At 37.2% G+C, this 21,073-nt stretch overlaps 1 protein-coding gene across 3 annotated transcripts in view; it reads right to left on the bottom strand.

Annotated features, from left to right (window-relative positions):
* LOC120535612 (protein LSM14 homolog A-like) overlaps nucleotides 1–21,073 on the bottom strand; it is a 93,757-nt gene that overhangs the window by 24,182 nt on the left and 48,502 nt on the right. The window contains exons 3-6 of one of the 3 annotated variants that reach the window (XM_039763561.1): nucleotides 14,357–14,492; nucleotides 11,459–11,638; nucleotides 1,789–1,857; nucleotides 8–178 (exon numbers count right to left, since the gene is read on the bottom strand). In XM_039763561.1, the coding sequence (XP_039619495.1) occupies nucleotides 8–178; nucleotides 1,789–1,857; nucleotides 11,459–11,638; nucleotides 14,357–14,492 (556 nt within the window). Of the gene's footprint in view, nucleotides 1–7; nucleotides 179–1,779; nucleotides 1,858–11,458; nucleotides 11,639–14,356; nucleotides 14,493–21,073 lie in introns of all 3 variants that reach the window. The other 2 variants (XM_039763562.1, XM_039763560.1) reach the window with 2 other exon arrangements.

Raw genomic sequence — 21,073 nt, forward strand, 5'->3', positions numbered from 1 at the left:
TAGGTACCTTTCAGCTTTAATTTACTCTGGAACTCTCTGTCAATTTCTTCTTTGTTGAACTGGGCATTAGCACTTTCGAAATCAAAGTCCTTCTCAAACTTCATAGGACCATCTCTTCGAACACCAAATCTACCTCTTCCACGGTGCCCACCACGTCCACGTCTAGCTGCAGTGGGACCTAGTTTAAAATTCAAATAAACATAAGAATTTTTCAAGATGGACATAAATGTGTATGCAAATAAACAAAAAAATAATAGCAACAATGCCACATTTTCATGCTTATTAAAAAAACAAAAAAGCAAAACACATTAAATACCATTTTAAAGGTATGGTAAAAAATAAGATTTGCAGTGTTACTTAGAATATGGAAAATCATTATAATATAAGCATTTAAATGATGATCTGTTTTTGCATATTTACATTTACATTCCCATTCACTTGTTTTTATTGGCAGGGAAGTCAAGTTAAGTTGGGGAGCATGCACTGGTACAGTGTGTTGCCGCACTCACTACACGACCAAACAACTCAGGATCCCGGTTGGCAACCCCCCAGGTTGACACGCGGTCCAGTTCCACCCTCTGGAAATGACCCTCTATCTGCCGCAGGCAGGTGTTACGTGGGCGACCCCTTGACCTGGTCCAGCCAATCGGATCCCCAACAATAAGGATCTTACAAGCCGGATTACCCCATCAGGGAAACGTGCCACATGGCCATAGTGCAGTAACTAACGCTCCCTCATAACACAGGTAATGTGCCTAATTTGGGACTCCATGAGCAACCGCTCATTCAGCACAAAGTCAAACCAATGTTACCCAAGGTTTTTCTGGAGAGACACAATACCAAAGGATTCCAGTCTCAATCTCAGGTCACTGGAGAGCGTCCATGTCCATATAGCAAGAAAGGAAGCACCAGGACTCTAAAGACTTGGCACTTCGTCTTTTGGCATAGATTGCCATGCTCTCCCAATCCGTCTACTGACTACATAGGAAGAGTCACCAGAGACATGAATGTCACTGCCAAGTTAAGTAAACCTCTCAACAAGGTCAACACTCTCTCCACAAACAGACACATTGTTGATGGCTGTGCCCAAGAGGTCTTAAAAAGTCTCTTGAGCGCTCCAATCATTGCTTCCATTGACTCCACGAAGATCACAGCATCGTCAGCAAGTCAAGATCCCCAAATCTTTCTTCACCAACAGCTGCCCCACAGCCGCTGGACCTCACGACCTTGCCTAACACCCAGTCCATCCAAGCATTAAACAGAGTAGGAGCAAGAACAGGGCTGGGAAGTGAAATAAAAATAGGAACTCTGTGAATGGGGCTATATATGATATATATATTTTTTTTTTTTACTTTTTCTTATCAAATGATTAGACAATTGATAAAGACTAAACTACAGTTTGACATGGATGTCCTACAATCTCACACTGAAAACCAGTCCTCTGATGACACATGCTCCATATAGTGTACATAAAGTTAACTTATAGAACCATCTATGAGCCCTGCCTTTGATGTATAAACAATCCTAATAAAAAAAAAAAAAAATAAGGAACAAAAATTTCAAACAACGTATTTAAACTGACACTTATAAAATAAAATTAAAAACAAAAAACCTATTGCAATAAAAAGATCAATCCTATAAATTTATGTTTGTCAAACTGATCAAACTCTTTGACACAGTACAATATACATTAAGTATTTACATTCTGATTTGACTTACAACATATTTAAATCAAACAATCAAAACCAATAAATTGATTTTCTTTTTCATACAAAATACCTGACTGACGTTTGCCTGACTCACGATTTTCATTCCTGACTGGTTCCGTTTCAGGTTTTCCCAGTTTCTGAGTCTCAGCTGCAAAAATATAAGAATAAAAAGGTGTTAATTTTCTTAGAAGCAGCCCCAAAAAAGTGTATTATACAGTATAAGACATTTTTTCATATTCAATTTTTAAACAAACACCTTTTAAAAGTATGACAATTATTTTGTGAACCAGAAAATCGCTGCTGAACATCTGGCAGTTGGAGAGTGAAAATCTGAATAAAAATAGCAGCGTTATTTATGATTTAAGAAATGTTTCTGAATTTCTTTATATTATGAAACTGATTGCAAAGAGCAGGTGTACCAAGAATCTATGTTGCACCTCTATAAACCGTTTCTTTACACTATTTTTTTTTTTTTTTTTCCCTTGTATTTTAAGAGCCTACGATCAGGAGATGCTTTACTGATATGTACTCCTGATGCACGGATTACACTGTTGATTCTAAAAGGTACAGGTGAAACAGAGAAGATTAGTAATTGTCAGTCGATGTTTTAAATTTCTTTTCAAATGTTAAAAAAAAAAAAATCAAAAAGTTCATGAGCACACAAAGTTGTACTGTACATAATACCTAGTTAGATCCGATTTTGGGCCACATTACAAGTGTCTGTTCTGATATGTTTCACAATTAGTGAATCTATATCAAATGTTCTCTATAGGTGAAAGATCTGGACTGCAGACTGGCCATTTCAGTACCCGGATCCTTCTCCTATGCAGCCATGATGATGTGATTGATACAGAATGTGGTCTGGCATTATCTTGTTGAAAAATGCAGGGTCTTCCCTGAAAGAGAGGACGTCTGGATGGGAGCATATGTTGTTCTAGAACCTGAATATATTTTTCTGCATTGATGGTGCCTTTCCAGACATGCAAGCTGCCCATGCCACACGCACTTGTGCAACCCCATACCATCAGAGATGCAGGCTTCTGAACTGAGCGTTGATAACAACTTGGGTTGTCCTTGTCCTCTTTGGTCCGGATGACATGGCGTCCCAGATTTCCAAAAAGAACTTCGAATTGTGACTCGTCTGACCACAGAACAGTCTTCCATTTTGCCACACTCCATTTTAAATGATCCCTGGTCCAGTGACAATGCCTGAGCGTGTGGATCTTGCTTAGAAATGGCTTCTTCTTTGCACTGTAGAGTTTCACCTGGCAACGGCGGATGGCACAGTGGATTGTGTTCACTGACAATGGTTTCTGGAAGTATTCCTGAGCTCCTTCTTTGATTTCCTTTACAGTAGCATTCCTGTTTGTGGTGCAGTGTCATTTAAGGGCCCGGAGATCACGGGTATCCAGTATGGTTTTACGGCCTTGACCCTTACGCACAGAGATTGTTCCAGATTCTCTGAATCTTCGGATGATGTTATGCACAGTTGATGATGATAGATGCAAAGTCTTTGCAGTTTTTCGCTGGGTAACACCTTTCTGATATTGCTCCACTATCTTTCTGCGCAACATTGTGGGAATTGGTGACCCTCACCCATCTTGGCTTCTGAGAGACACTGCCACTCTGAGAAGCTCTTTTTATACCCAATCGTGTTGCCAATTTACCTAATTAGTGTTTATTGGTCTTCCAGCTCTTCGTTATACTCAAATTTACTTTTTCCAGCTTCTTACTGCTACTTGTCGACACCGTGAAATTTTGAATCAACAGATTTTTCCTTTAAATGATACATTTACTCGGATTCTATTACAAATAAAATATTGACATTTGTCACCTCCACATCATTGCATTCAGTTTTTATTCACAATTTGTTTAGTGTCCCAACTTTTTTGGAATCCGGTTTGTAACTGCAGTAGTGTGAAATGTACATTTCCAGAAAATATAGCAAACATACAAAGATTTCTGTATGTTTGAATCGTTTGTTATTATCCTATTAATTCACCTTTTGTCAGTGGGGATTGCTCAATTTACTATAAGCAAACAATGCCAATTAATGAGAAGCAGAGGAGAAACCAAAGCAAATGACACTAAAAGGCCACAGCTTGTTATACCTACTTCTTTGATTAGTAAATAACAGCATAAATGTTAAGAATGAAAAGCATGATGAATATGGTCATGAAACTGTTGAAGCGCCAACAATAAAAAAAAAGTATCAACCAAGTAACAAACAAAATGACTACAAAACTAAAAAAACGTTTATAATAAATGAATTGACACCAAACTAAAGAAACTGACAAAAAGCAGTTGGGCCCCCCTAGACTGAACTTGAGAACCACTAAGTTTACTGGTGAACTGCAAGTTTCTTTGTCACTTGCACCTCATTGTTACTCAGCAGCTCGTTAAGTAAACAATAAATTAAAAACAGTGAATGCAATTGTTTCAAACAAAAAGCAGCAAACAAGGGTTAGGAACATTCATTTGAGCTAACTTCATTGGCAATCACAAAATGTTGACCGAGTGATAACTGCTTCGGTTACAATAATTGGATTTAAATTAAGAAATGGAGTTGGAACAAAGACCTGCAACTACCGCAGCCTGCTAGGAATGCATGCGAGCATTCCCCACTGTAGCATATGCTGCAGAATGAGCATATACTACCACCAATATAGTACTGCAAATTAGGGTTAGACAAATTGTAAAATTCTTAGGTTGATCTGCTAGGTTTAAACTCTGCCAATTGATAACTTTATCTCCACATGTGGAGCATTGTTATTCTAAAACAAACAAGCAAACAATGCTGATCTGCAATTTCTAGTATGGCCACATGGTGTCCTCATTGTTGCACTGTAACGAGATATGAAAGTACCTAATTTAATATAGAATAGAAGCGATAGACTGGTAGCCAAGAAGGAATCAGCTTTGGCAATTAGGGAATACTTTGGCTTAAAAGCAAAGGAGTGTGATGAGCGAAAAATTAAATGTATTCATATGTCGACCAAAAAGGAAGGTTGTTACAAAAAAATTAAAAAAAAAAAAATAATCAAAACTGGCAAACTTGCATTGTAATCTGCATGTAGGGTCAGAATTAGGGTAGGGGATAATATCCCGAAGGCTATATCAAAAACACATTGGTACACATCACCCCATTCATAAATCTTTTATTTTGTAGTCCCCACCCATCCTACCAATTGTAAAATCATAAATTAGTTAGGAAGTCTATTAATATGTTCAACAATATCTAAAACTAAAATTTTAAACTGGTCCAATAAATTACTAAAATTTTAAAATTCCATTTTTCAAAAGAGGGTTAAATAAATATTTTAATCCCCTCCATTAATCAAAATTAAACATTTAAAACTAGTAATTAAAACAGGACCTTAAATATTTTTTAAATAATCAAATAGACATTATAAGAAAACAAGCAACAAACTTATATATCCCTAAAATACAATATACTAGATTTATAAAAAAAACTAAATCACTAAATTGTTCTTTGCCCTATTCTACGATTAATGTAAGGATTCTGTCGGCCCACTGGACTTAAACTAAAATGTCCATGCGTAAAAAGATGTGATTTAAACAAATAGCCACATTGGTAACAAGCTCAAAACAACCAAATAATGTACAGTACAATCCCTCTTAACCGGCCACCTCGGGACTAGACCCATGGCCGGTTAATCTGACACATACCTATTTTCATGTAGAAAAATATTTATAAGGTATGTACCGTACCTCTTCGACATTCCTGAAGAAACCATATTCACAAGGCTTCATCCACGATTTTGCACACAGGTTTTTTTCTCGTACAATGACTAGACAGTGTGGTGTGTTGGGTCCACAGCTCAAGTCAAAAAAAGCCACTTTTCAAATAAATAATCGCCGCACTTACGGCTTAGAGAGTATGTGTGGCCGATCGGTTCCTAGGGAATTCATGATGCGGACTAACCTAGCTTAACACACAGGTGAGGAGTCATCTGCATCTGTAATTGTTCCAAGGAACTGCTAATTGCCACATCTGATCCATGTCCCCGTGATAAATAGAAGCACAAGGCGGCTAGGGGGAGAACAGGAAAGAACAGGAGGTTAATGGAGAAGGGAGCAGATAGAGGAAAGCTGGTGCAGGAGAGCGAGAGAGAGCAGATTTGATGGAGAAAAGGCAGGCAGCTGGGAGGTGAAACCCTGCAGATGAGTGTTTGGCTGACACTCTGTAGGGCTGAAGAAAGCGGTTGCTCCAGCTGAGCTATCATGAAGCTGGAGTGACCAGTATTTAAGACGACTGGCCATAAAAAGGCAGTGGCAGTTGTAGAGGCTTTGAGCTGGTTTAGCTCCAGCGTGAGCACCCTGGCCGCTGGGGAAAAGTACTGGACCAGTGTGGAAGGCAGCTGCACTTGCAGGTAGGGCGACTCCCTTGTTGCGAAGCCCGATGGGAGAACCAGGAGAGCCACCAGGGAGAAAGAAGGCAGCACCGTGGAAAATTTATAAAGGAAAATGTAAACAGAAATCACTCTCAGCATAGGAGCCCTCTCACCTTCCAGGAAAGTAGTGTATACACATAATATAAAGAACTCCTCAAGATTTAAAAAAAAAAAAAAGTATTTTATTTTAACAGGCCTGTTAATGCGAGGCCAGTTAAGAGGAATTGTACTGTAATAAAAGCTAATTCATGTTGTGCAAACTAATCCCACCATTAGCATTACGTTATACAGAAAATAAAAATAAAATTATTTCTTTAGACACCCGTCATATTTAGTACACAACAATATTAACTCCAAAAAGGTACTGTGGTCGGCAGTATTTTCATAATGGGTATACGAAGCTGGCTATGTTCACATGATAGATACAAGCAAGTTAATTCTGTTTTTTTATATCTATCAGTTTTTCTTCTTTTTGATTTCATTTTTAAAAATTATTTTGCCATTGACACAGAGATCACAAGTGCGTACAGATTGCTGTCCTAAATGTGTACTGCATGCTCTTCAATCCAAAGATGTTATTGATGAATTTAATTGATATATACTTTAAACACATAGAACAAAAAAAGAGATATTTCCTTACAGCAAAACCACCATTTTCTGTTTGTACAATTTTTCCAAGGAACTAGACTTGCATGTAACATCTTCAAGAGCTGTTTTTTTTTTATTGATGGTGATGGGGGAAAAAGGCTAACTCATCTGGATGAAGTCATCAAAAGTCTTCATCTTCTGTTACTTTGCTCTGAATCACTTTCAGAAACACACAGTGTTTACTCAGAACATGGAACTTCTGCCACCAGCATACATTCTGGTTCCTGGCCCTCTTGTGGGCACTACTGTAGCTGACACATAAGCAGATGACTGCTGTGGCAAATATAACAAGATATTTTATCTATTGTATAATACACTACACTTTTTCTCTGACCCATGTTTCTCTGTCAGACATCCTAAGTTAAAATTGTAAGAAATAAAGTGATACAATAGACCTGCACAGTCACATGCTTGCTATGTTTGAAAGTAAATATTGCTATTTTAAGAAGTAATTTTGTAAATCATAATGCAATGGCCCAGGGGAGCTGGGAAAGTTCTACCTCTCCCGATGCGGACTATGCAAGTGTGGGCAATGCGGTCAATGCAAGCAAAAAAGACTTGTGTCACCAACTATCAATTATTACTGCTCTTGGATTTGGAAAAAGCACAAAATATAAACAAGGCAGTGAAAGATGGACATAAACAAGCTGTGTGTCACATTATTTAAATGATAAAAGTTAATGAATTGTATTTGCTTTAGACGTTCTCTCTAAAGTGTCCATTTAAAGCACAATAGGTATTTTTGTTGCTAAACCACACACATTTCAACCTTTAACTCCTCACAAATGACAAATTTACCTAAACAGAAGACGATCAAATAAATGACAAACTGGAATTATTTTATATACAGTACCTCTGTGGTATCAATCCATGTCAAATTCCCTTTGGGGCACAGCTGTGGTCACTGCTCTTTTTAATAATACGAGCTTATACAATAAACGATCTGGATAGAAATACAGTGCATCCGGAAAGTATTCACAGCACAATCACTTTTTCCACATTTTGTTATGCTACAGCCTTATTCCAAAATGGATTAAATTCATTTTTTTCCTCAGAACTCTACACACACAACACCCCATAATGACAACATGGAACAAGTTTACTTCAGGTTTTTGCAAATTTATTAAAAATGAAAAAACTGAGAAATCACATGTACATAAGTATTCACAGCCTTTGCTCAATACTTTGTTGATGCACCTTTGGCAGCAATTACAGCCTCAAGTCTTTTTGAATATGATGCCACAAGCTTGGTACACCTATCCTTGGTCAGATTCGCCCATTCCTCTTTGCAGCATCTCTCAAGCTCCATCAGGTTGCATGGGAAGCGTCGGTGCACAACCATTTTAAGATCTTTCCAGAGATGTTCAATCAGATTCAAGTCTGGGTCACTCAAGGACATTCAGAGTTGTCCTGAAGCCACTCATTTGATATCTTGGCTGTGTGCTTAGGGTCATTGTCCTGCTGAAAGATGAATCATCACCCCAGTCTGAAGTCGAGCACGCTCTGGGGCAGGTTTTCATCCATGAGGTCTCTGTACATTGTTGCAGTCATCTTTCCCTTTATCCTGACTAGTCTCCCAATTACTGCTACTGAAAAACATCTCCATAGCATGATGCTGCCACCACCATGTTTCACTGTAGGGATGGTATTGGCCTGGTGATGAGCGGTGCCTGGTTTCCTCCAAACATGACACCTGGCATTCACACCAGAGTTCAATTTTTGTCTCATCAGACCAGAGAATTTTGTTTCTCATGGTCTGAGAGTCCTTCAGGTGCCTTTTGGCAAACTCCAGGCGGACTGCCATGTGCCTTTTACTAAGGAGTGGCTTCCGTCTGGCCTGATCCATACAGGCCTGATTGGTGGATTGCTGAAGAGATGGTTGTCCTTCTGGAAGGTTCTCCTCTCTCCACAGAGGACGTCTGGAGCTTTGAAAGAGTGACCATCGGTTCCCCCGATCGCTCAGTTTAGATGGCTGGCCAACTCTAGGAAGAGTCCTGGTGGTTTCGAACTTCTTCCACTTACGGATGATGGAGGCCACTGTGCTCATTGGAACCATCAAAGCAGCAGAAATTTTTCTGCAACCTTCCCCAGATTTGTGCCTCGAGACAAGCCTGTCTCAGAGGTCTACAGACAATTCCTTTGACTTCATGCTTGGTTTGTGCTCTGACATGAACTGTCAACTGGGAGACCTTATATAGACAGGTGTATGCCTTTCCAAACCATGTCCAATCAACTGAATTTAATCACAGGTGGACTCCAATGAAGCTGCAGAAACATCTCAAGGATGACTGGGGAAACAGGATGCACCCGAGCTCAATTCTGAGTTTCATGGCAAAGGCTTTGAATACTAATGTACATGTGATTTCTCAGGTTTTTTTTTTTATTTTTAATAAATTTGCAAAAACCTCAAGTAAACTTTTTTCACGCTGTCATTATGGGGTGTTGTGTGTAGAAATCTGAGGAACAAAAATGAATTTAATCCATTTTAAAATAAGGCCGCAACATAACAAAACGTGGAAAAAATGATGTGCTGTGAATACTTTCCGGATGCACTGTAAATAAGAAGCTGGTTAAGCTTGCAGATAATACCACCAAACTAGGTGGAATGGCAGACAATGTATAATCAGCAATTACAGCAGGACATGAACAGAAAACAGGCCTGGGCAGGTGAAACTGCATGTACGTAAATATAATGTATTACACGTAAGAAGTACACAATGAAAGGTCTGAAAAGTGAAAGTACACATTTAAGAACCTTGTTCTCATAGTGGACTTGTCACTAAGTACATCGAAACAGTTTACAGAAGCCATTAAGAAGGCTAATAATGTTAGGTTGTATAACATGATGTGCAGAGTATACTGTAAGTCAAATGGGGATGTGCTAAAATTCTGTAACACACAATTGAGGCCTTGCCTAAAGTAACACATGCAACTTTGGTCTCCAGGCTACAAAAAACAGACAACAGAGTTACAAAAAGGTCCAAAGAAGAGAAATTAGAACAATTCCAGGAATGTAAAATATGGGTCAAGTTCAGTTTAAGCAAATTTAGTGGACATGCCTGAAGTTTTAAAATTATAAAATTCCTAAGTACTGGGGACTGTTACTTCCCCAGCACAATACACTTCCCAAATGCAATGATTTATTGATGGTTTGCTTAAATGAAAGAAACTGTATTATGGTGTCAAAGCCAGCACCAGTGGCAAGATACCACTTCACTACTACTAACTGTTTTTCGACGGGTTTACATTTTTGAAATCTGATGTCTTTTCTGCTTAGCAGATACTGCAAATATAGACCCATGTGATCAGACGCATGTGAGACCAGACACCAAAACACAGTCATTGTTCGTTCCGGGTAGAATTCTATCATCCCATTAGACTTCATTCACACATCCATTTTCTCATTTGACACAAACCTAATGTAAACCATATTAAGATAATTATGCTAAAACAAAATGATGGTCAGGAAAGAACAATGATGCTTGTACAGGGGAAAAAAGTGAAACATAAATGCCATTTTCCTCTATGCACATTAATGACGTTCCCACTAGCTTGTGAATCTTGTTGGATCTCTGCAACTCTTACAATCTGGTTACTTAAACCAAAATTTAATAAAACAAACAGTCATCACTGTTACCAAAAAAGTCAGATGATATGCTCTGTGGTGTTAGATTTATACAGATTCTTCATGGTTCTTTTCATAATACAGACTGCAGGCAGTAAGCCTGACTATTTTAATCGACTGATGTAGTCAAGCAACCTAAAACTCACTTTGTTCCAATACAATCATTGCCACCTTGTGATCCACTTGACTAATGCTTATGTATCACAGATGGCCCACAGACTACACTTTCAGAAGTATTAATTTTAGATTTCTAAAGCTTTTAACTAAAACCAAAGGAAGCATTTACCTAAATTAACCCCTTAAAAAAACGTCATTTATCATCACTCACCAAAAACGTGTGTGATATTTAATTAACTGATGCTGTAAAGCCAGACATTTTTTGCCTTCTCTTCCATTCACAAGAATCAGTGGCAGCACTGTTACTACTATGAGATAAAGGTCATGAAGCCTAGCAATAAAATTTAAATGATTTTATCAGCATGCATTGCTATTAACTTTAACATTTCAATAGTTAGTAGATTAGCCTGCTTAATAATTATGTGCATTGTGACCATAGTGGCATTATTGTTTTTATGTTTGAAGGAGATATCAAGTAGACAGCCAAAAACGGTCAGTTTTACAAATGAGTATAACAAATGTAGAAGGGAAAGAAGGCGCATTAAAAAATGTGTCAAATTAGATGGATACAAGAGTTTCAAAGTTAAGTTTTAGTGCAATAGTGACAGTAATAAGCATTCAATTATTACTAATATTAAATGTCACTTTGGGGGAATTATTCGCCCCTACTTTACCATTTTTTGTGTAAAACGGAATAACTTGACTACATTTGGGCCCTTTGCCTCAGAGAAATGTTTGTTGATCTACTGAAATTTCTGTTGCAGGACAATTAATATCTGATATGGAAGTATAACCAATTGAAAGCCACTTTTCTCTTGCCAATTTTGACACATGGATAGGTGCCAGGACCAAATAACTAATCAAAAAAAGTTGGTCTTGGAATATAAATTGATAAACTAGGAGTTATAAAGCTTACTAACTAAATAAAAAGGATGCATGCTTACCTCTTCTTTGTTCTTGAATTTCTATGGGTTTCTGGTTTGTTGATGTTGCTGACCTGGCTGGTGCAGGACTCCTCCTTCCAGCAGGGACTGATGGCACAGGGACAGTCACAGGTGCAGTCTGTACTGCCTGCTCCAAAGTTGGGCTTTTACGTAAGGGGTCCAACTGGGGACTTGAGCGACCTAAAACAAGGGACAGTCAGAGATGGTATTGAACACATAAATGCTAGGTTAAGTATAACGTTAACAGAAAAATTATATAGAAATGACAAAACTATATTTAGAGATCTTCAGATAGCTAGGGCACGAGACAAGGTTGCCGCTTCAATACCCACTTCCTAAGCAAACTGTTAACCTAACAGCAATTTACTTGTCAAAAACTACACATCACTAATGCATCCTAATATTAGACGTTGACTTGGCAATTAATTAACATTCAACTGTATATAAACCATACTACTTCAACTGGCAAGTATCCGTTAAACAGGTAAAACGCAATAAAATACCCTACAAAACAACTCAAAAACAGAAAGGTGGTATGTTACCAAACATATTCCTAAAACTAAAAAAGTCCAGTCAACAGTTTCCTCCAGTCACTGGAATCAGAATACTAGCTGTACTACCAATCAAAGACTGGTGGTGTTTTACCAAATTTAAGAATTAATCTTGAAATATTTTGCTAATATATTCGTTCAATTTCTTCTTAATATTTTGAATAAATTATTTGTTATATATAAATAAAAATGTATAATTTTATAATAGAGTTTTTATTAACAAATAATTTGTAAAAAAAAAGCTTGAAAATGTCTCCTAACAACCAATTTGCTCAAAATTATGTTCACACCGCACATTATGAGAAACATAGAAATAAGGTTCTCTACCAACAACTACTATTCCAGTTTATCCAATCCTCACTAAACATCATCTTGACCAATAAATCCAGGGCAAACAACATTTTTTTTTTTTTTAATATGACAATGGCAGATGCAGAAACAGATGACAAAATGATGCAAAAGTAAAATTACATCTAGAACTTAACAAAAACTAAAAAAAAAATATGTTTTAAAAGAAATGTAGTTTTTTTTTTAAAGAATTTAAAAATATATATATAAAGGTTGAGCACAAATGAAAGTAAAAATATGGATAAAGTTAAATTTTAAATGTTGAAATAGCTGAAAGCAAAACTAGAAGATTATATTTTTATTTAAAATGTTAAAAAGACTAATTGATAATGCAATATAATTAAATTAATACATTTAAAAATATTTTTAAAAATTAGAAATTTTGATTTTAAAAAATGTATGAAGCTTTAAAATATTAATTTTTAATATTGTAAATCAAAAACAAAAATTAATAAAAAGTACATAATAAAATTATTAAATAGAACATTTAAAACAAAACATGTTAGATTAAATTAACACAAATACTTTCGGAGGTCAGAAGGTGCTCTGAGGACCTTTATGAAGTCAAAGGTGTTTTGCTTTTCAATTGTAAACTGAACAGTTCTACATAGGCAATTGTCAAGATTTCCACTGTAGGGTTTTAGGGCTGATGGAGAAAGGAGCCCAAAGAGACAAAAAAAGCAGATATTTAAAAGTGCAAAACATTTAAAAGAGAAACATTTGCTTTGGACTTCTTAGCGCCTTCAACACCATCCAACCTCTGCTCCTTAGGGACAAGCTGACAGAGATGGGAGTAGATGCACACCTGGTGGCATGGATCGTGGACTCTCTTACAGACAGACCTCAGTATGGGCATTTTGGTAACTGTAGGACTGACAGGTTGTGGTCAGCAACACAGGAGCGCTGCAGGGGGCTGTACTTTCTCCGGTCTTGTTCACCCTATATATATATCACACTTCCAATACAGCTTGGAGACCTGCCACATGCAAGTTCGCTGACGACACTGCTATCATGAGCTGCATCAGGAGTGGGCAGGAGGAGGAGTATAGGAAGCTAAATCAAAGACTTTGTTAAATGATGAGACTCAACCAACTTACACATGACCAGCAAGACCAACGAACTGGTGGTGGATTTTAGGAGGCCCAAGCCCCTCGTGGACCCAGTGATCATCAGAGGAGACTCTGTGCAGAGGGTACAGACCTATAAATACCTGGGAGTGCAGCTGGATGATAAATATTGACTGGACTGCCAATACTGATGCTCTGTGTAAGAAAGGTCAGAGCCGACTATACTTTCTTATAAGCAATAAGATGCTGCAGATGTTCTACCAGACCGATGTGGCGAGTGCCCTCTTCTATGTGGTGGTGTGCTGGGGAGGCAGTATAAAGGACGCCTCACACCTGGACAAACTTGTGAAGGCAGGCTCTATTGAAGGAATGAAGCTGGACAGTTTAACATCCATGGCAGAGCGACGGACTCCAAGCATGCTCCAAGCATGCTCCTGTCAATCATGGAGAATCCACAGAACAGTGTCATCTCCAGGCAGAGGAGCAGCTTCAGTAACAGACTGCTGTCACTGTCCTGCTCCACTGACAGACTGAGAAGATTGTTCCTCCCCAACACTATGCGACTATTCAATTCCACCCAGGTGGGTAAATGTTAACATTATTCAAAGCTTCCGTCTGTTTTTACCTGCATTTTTATTATTTAATTTAAAAATGTTTTTTGTATCAGTATGCAGCTGCTGGATTATGTGAATATCCCCTTGGGATTAAGAAAATATCTGTCTATCTAAATAATGGAACATGCATCAATAATTTGGAGAAAGATTTATGACAAAGTTAATTACAACTATACAGAACAGCTGTATTTAGCAGCACTTATTATACTTTTGATTTGTGTGTGTGTATCTATAAGAATTTTAAAAAATTATAAAAAAAATACATTTTCACAGTAAACCATTTTAATAATAAATGGAATTACAGCATTAGGTACTTACCTACACCCACAGCTCCAAACTGTTGTTGAGTCACTAAAGGGCTAGGGCTAAACTGGCTATAAGCAGGCATTCTATTGAGGGGAGCATAAGTGCCAACCGAGTGGAATGATGAGGTGGTAGAAGATCCAAGTGAAGACTAGAATAAAAAGACAGTTACTTTGACTTTTTTTTATTTTAAAAATTGATATTACAATTCACAAAATATAAAAAATGAAATCATTCAAGGGAGGGTTAAAATATATAAAGTGGGAAAAGAAAAAGCAATTTAATATATGTTTCAACAAAGGAAAAAGATTTTCTTCTTTTGCTGAATATTTATTCAAGCTCTTGATAATATTTGGATGATTCATGGATATAGGTTTTCTAAAATTAATTACATTCTGTGGCACTGTTTTTGATAAAATACTTGCTTTTAAAATAAAACTATAACTAATCTAGTTCATACCTTGTGTACACAACTCAACTTAAATTCAAATGAAATCTGCTAGTTTTGAGTTTCTGTAATTTTTCAGTGCATTTCTGCATATCACACTAAACAGTGTACAATATGTTAATTCTTATTTTACATACATGTACCATTACAGCAAAATGTAACATCATGACAACTTGTAATGGACAGCTATGCTTACAAATAGTTGTCATTACCAACCTAATCCATAGGGAGAAAAATATAGTGCCCAAATACAAGATTTTCTTATTTATTATATAAACAAAAAACACACAATCTCATAGAAAGTAAATGCATAAAAGTTGGGGGAACTCACAGTTAGGGGAACTATTTGCCAAAATCTAAGACAAAACAAATTTTAGTGGAGGCTTTGGAGTTCACAACTTGCTTAATATAGACTTCTTAAACTGCTAAGCTTCCCCCCACACAAACCTTGTTACCTCTGCAGCAATGGCAAAACCTTTTTGTAAGGCAGTTCTCTCACACAGATTTTTTTATTTCAACTGCATGTATAAATTGGGAAAAGAAAGTAAAAACTCTTCTCCCCTGCTGAGAGATATTCTAAATATGTTGAAATAAAGAAACACTTTACTTCAAGGTGTTTTACAAGTGTACACAGTAGTGATGCCAGCACCGAAAAAAAAGTAGGCACATATATTGATTGTGGTCACACTGAGCCAAGAGAAAATGTACAATATGAAAAGTAGTCAAGGGCTTCTGAATGCTTTCTCTACAAAACTCACAAACCTGTCAATACTCAAATAGGAACAAGAGAGAGACAACTGTACAAACTCTTTGGTTTTTCAAACAATTTTTTCCATTAAAACAAAAATGGTAAATACACCACATACTAGTTTGCAGTCCTTCCTTCTACCAATGTGCCTGTAAGCACTTAATCATCATGTATTTTTTTTTTTTTTTTAAAAAAAGCACCGTCAAGGTTTATAATGCTTACAGTAGCTCAAGTCTTCATTGACAATTGTTATAAACACTGTTTACTGTACTCCCATCATCATGCCTTGAATCACAAAGTTCTAAAGAGCTTTTATTTATATAAATAAGTTATGAAAAAGAAAAGGGAACATTTAAAAATTAACGTAACATGATTGTCAATATACAGTAATTGTTTTGTGAGTGTTATGAGTGTTGCTGTCATCAAGGATTTGATTATCATTATTTCTTTCAATCAGGTTCGTATATGTAGGATGTGTTGTGTTCAAGTTACATTCTGTGTTTGTCAATCGTTGTAAAGATAAGAGTCTTCATTCATCGATTCGTTTCTTACTGCATCAATAAACAGCTCGTCTTCATCTGAGACGTGACACACTGCATGCACAGGCTTTTTTTTTATACACTTTCTTCCTTTAGCGGGACATTGACTTTTTCCACCATGTGCTTTGTTTCCGCAGTAGCTGCACTTATGAATATGTTTGTATGTGTCACACGCTTCATAATTTTTTTGCTGCCTTCTCAATTGTGTAATATGGTTTTTGTTCAGCACTCTTTGGAACTGTTGCTTTTTGTCTGTGCACTGCATCAGTTCATGTGAGCCGCTCGGTGTACATGCATCGAAGGTTCCCAGCTGTGCTGGTGCCATCTCGTGCGATGTTTACGGCTGTATTTAATGTTAGATAAGACCCAGCACTTTAAAGTTTCTCTCGCAGTTTCGCTGAGTTTGTGCCAAACACCACCCTGACCATCTCATCTTCGTCTGCATAAGCACAGTCCTTCACCCGTGAATATTTAGCGGCAGTGTTTCTATTGGATTGCCGCTGACGGACGGCCTTATATGGGCAGGCACTAAATTACGTGGGAGGCGTAACTCCGCCTCCCACTGCCATCGAGCAGAAGCCTATTATAGTATATGGACAAAAAAATAGGTTCCAGTTATGACCATTATGCGTAGAATTTCAAAATGAAACCTGCCCAACTTTTGTAAGTAAGCTGTAAGGAACGAGCCTTCCAAATTTTAGCCTTCTACCTACAAATGGTCGGTTGGGGAGTGAGTGAGTGAGAGTGCTTTGCTTTTTATTATTATAGATATGACCGAATAAAAATAAAGTGTTCAATTTACATATAACTGGCAATGTGTAAAAACTGAAGCCCAACTATCAATTGATATGAAGCAGACACGTCTACTTGGCTGGGGCACAGGTAACGACTGCTCTCTCATAATCAAGAGGTTTCAGGTTTGAGCCGGGGTCCTCCTCGCATTTACCGTTTTGAGTAGTGAGCTGCTATTATTGTTACTATTACAGTATATAATAAAAACATACATTTGATTTGAGTCTGTAACTGCCAATGTAAATTTATGGTACTTGTAAAAGTTACCACTGAAGAGATAAAAGCAGACACAAATGTAGTTCAATCATTTCTCCTTGGTCTTTTGTTGAGCAAACAGACACCACAGTGTCTATTGTGGATGTTACTTTACCTCGTACACAGAAATTCACACCAACATGTAATTTGAAAGATTTTTTTATTCAAGGATCCAAAAATAAAACTGAATAAAGAAAATCCTTCAAATGACATGTTGATATGAATGTCCATGTGCAATGAAAAGTAACATCTCTTACAAGTACCATAAATTTACACAGGATGTTACAGACTCACAAATGTATGTTTTTGCTATGTGATAATAACAACAATAATAGCAGCTCACTACTCAAAGAGCTAAATACAGAGAAGTTGCACGATCTGAACCTATTACCTCACCATTTCTAAAACAGTACCTTATCCACTGCATCATCTGCACAGATCAATGACGGAGCAGCGTTACCACTATAAAAACTAGAAAATGAAACATATGTTTATGCAAATATCTTTTACTCTGTACCGAATGATAACTGGGCTTCAGCATCATGTAAAATCGAGCAATTTCTTTTTCTTCTGTTTTATTCTTGAATAAAAGCATACTTGTTTTGTTACACCATTTGTAAAAGTGTATCTTGGATATTTGGACTTCACACATCCTACACTTCAGGTCAAAATTATGGCGTTATTACTGTAAAATATGAATATATTTTCTGTATTAGCTATGTGTTCAGCATTTCTTACCTCGCATTTTCTCTGCCATTCTATATTTACACAGATCGTTGTAGACACAGAACACACATGAAATGTATGCATTTCAAATCACAATATTTAATTACCTATATAATTCCTTACAAATGCATCGCCAGATAAACACTTCAACACAGACTTCAGCTGTGATGATTGCAGCAGGGCGATGCCTTCATCTGAGTTTATGTAGGGTGGGGTGGTAGCACGTTGTGTTCTGCTAATCTACACATTTGCAAAAGAACATCAGGCTATTAAGCACAATAAGGAACCTTCTTGGCACAGGTCAAGAAAAGTTAAGGAGGTCAAGGCCAACAAAAAAAAAAAAATCATAAGCTTCAGTGATTCTAGCGTTAAAGATAGTTTATAAATATTTTGAATTTTGCAGCCTATTCGTTTTCCATTTTTAACATTTTGGAACACACAGGAATAAAAAGTTATTCCTTAATCTGCCAAGAAATCCTCAGCTAAGAAAATTAAGAATTACTAAATTCTTGACTCCATGAACTTAGAATCTAATTTTTGCTGCAGGGAATTTGAGCTATGCCCAACAGTGATAGATAAAAGTAAGAACCAACCATAGAAGACACTATGCTGGAAAAATAACATAGGAGATAAGGACAGCATCATTCACCTTAAATGATACAAACGTATTTCAAATATCTAAATACTCTACAACAGGCATGTAAACTCACTACCATTGGTGTGCTGCTTCGACTGTCATGTGAGTCAGTAGGCCGCACCATAACAAATACTATTATACAAAGTTACTGTAGCTTTTTTTTCCAATACTGAAAACTTTAAAAAAATGTAACACTTAAAGTTTAAAGAAAAGCAATTTATTTCCATACAATCTCCGTACAACAGTGTACAATTAGAGTCTTGGCCTCTTAGCTAGGTCCTTATGTAGGAGTCTTACAGTCTGAGATCTATTTCTTTTGTCCCGACACTTGGCATCTCTTGTTAGTAACCAGTTCGTCAATATCAGGCTTGAAATCTTTTGCAGCTACAACTTTTATCAGGGATGAAAGGTGCTTGACATTAAGTCTTGAGCGATGTGGGCTTTTGGTAGCTTTCATTAACAAAAACAATTGCTCACAAAGGTAAGTGCTTCTGAACATAGACAGTAGTCTTGATGCCAACTTACGGATCTGCACGTACGAGGGTAGCAGGTAAGCATGCAAGCCTGGCACACCAACTTCATTGTACTTTGCCTTCAGAAAGGAATCTAACTGTAGTTTAGTCAATTCCATTTGGATATTCTCAACGTTGTAAGAGTATGGTGACGTAAACAGTGCAAAGTCCTGTTCGTGTGAACTGAAATCACGAAAATGCTCACTGAATTCATTTCTCTGTAATTCAAGAGGGAAAACACCTCCAAAAATCAAATTTTACTAAGTCTACTTCAAAGTTTATATTATAAAATAAGCCAATATGCAAAAAGTCCCCTGACCTACACTAATTTTACAAACTCAAAATCACAAAATTTGTTAACAACTCACCAACTTCTCACGTTCACTTCAGATCTTCAGCTGCAGTCTGCACTAACTATTCGTTACAACACTAGCACAAAATTACATAAAACTAGAGCAAAAAAAACATGAAAATATGCGAGCTATTACTACTCATGATGGTCAGTTCTGCCCAGTGGCCAGTCTCCGCAGCCCAGCCAGTAGTGTAGCCTGCTAAGCTGCTGCAGGCTAGCACTTGATTTGCGACGTCGTGACTCATTAACTTTGGTCATGGCTCGTGGGGGTTGGGTTGGGTGGTTTGGGGGTCAGTGTCATGCCTTGGGTATTAAGGAGCTGACGCCGCAGCTGCAACTATACTAGCAGATGACGTTTCCAGTAACCGTAATGCCATGGGAAAACACCCTTTTGTCAGAAGGCGGAAGAAAAGTCAATAAGTAACACCAAAGATGCAGAATGATTCAATCACAAATTAAAGTAATCATTTTGTACAATTTTAGTGCTAACTAGGACCTGTCATACGGGCCGCAAAGAGTTTTGTTGCGGGCCGCGTGTTGGACATGCCTGCTCTAAAACAAGACAGTGCATACTTAAGTTATAGTACATAATACACATGCATACTATCTAAATTTAACTCTGGGTAATTCCTTGAGATAAAGGCCATTAAGCAAAGAATTATAAAACAATAAGTAAAATTATAATTATACAAATTTTAACCTTCTTACTGAGTCACTCGGGCTGTAAAAATAATGCTAAATGTGTTAGTTCCAAGTGTCACTCGGGCAATAGCATAGACACATCTCACAGAAGACCGAGATTTATTTGTGTTCTAAATGCGCAAACAATGTTAGTACCGAGTGTTACTTTGGCAACAGAATAGGCATGGCTTGCGTAAGCATCAGGCCCAAATGTTACCCGGGCAACAGTGTAGAGGTGTCTTCTTCTAGACTCATAAATGGTGTCTCCAGGGGTGTGGAAATCAAATTTGTTTCTACTTGTCCACGGACAAGTAAACTTAGAAAATCCACTTGTCTGCAAGTTGAATTCACTTGCCCATAAACAAATAAAGTGAAAAATAGTTTATTTTTTCTGATCTCTTATTGATACCAAAACTGCCTTCCATTTTAAAACTGAAAAAAGTTCTTTCAGGGAATAGTATTTTGTCACCTTGCTCTAGAACAGTATATAAAAAATTCCCTTATCTTAACTGGCTAATAAACAATGCCTTCATTATAGCTACACTAGTTCTGTTTCATATATTACAGTTACATAACAGAACACTGTCCTGATTCATTTTCTGCCATGTTCTTCAGCTTTTGTCTTGTAACATCTTCTCCCCCAAGAAACTTTACCATCTCGGACAGCATGGGCTGAATGCTGTTCATTTCTGCTTGAGCTGAACTGCATAGTTCCTGGACTGATGGTCCTGCAGAAGTGAATGCTGATGACTTTTCAGGTTTTTTATGAGTGATGTGCCTGTTGCCAGGAGACAGCCAGAATTCCACAGCAGGCCGTGGGTCAAACTCTTCTAAAGAAGCATTATTGAACAGCCTAGCATAATGCTCAACCTCCGAGTGTTCAGCTTTAGAAAACGCTTTTTCAATTGAACCAACTTTTTTCTTACTTTTAGACTCATGTCTCTGACGTACTAAACACCCAGTTCCTATCCTTTTTTTTCTGCACATAACCAAGCACCACACGATAAATGTATTTGTAAAATTAAAACTAGTTATAAGCTTA

The sequence above is a fragment of the Polypterus senegalus genome, chromosome 9 (assembly GCF_016835505.1).
Source record: "Polypterus senegalus isolate Bchr_013 chromosome 9, ASM1683550v1, whole genome shotgun sequence".
In the NCBI taxonomy this organism is placed as follows: domain Eukaryota; kingdom Metazoa; phylum Chordata; class Cladistia; order Polypteriformes; family Polypteridae; genus Polypterus; species Polypterus senegalus.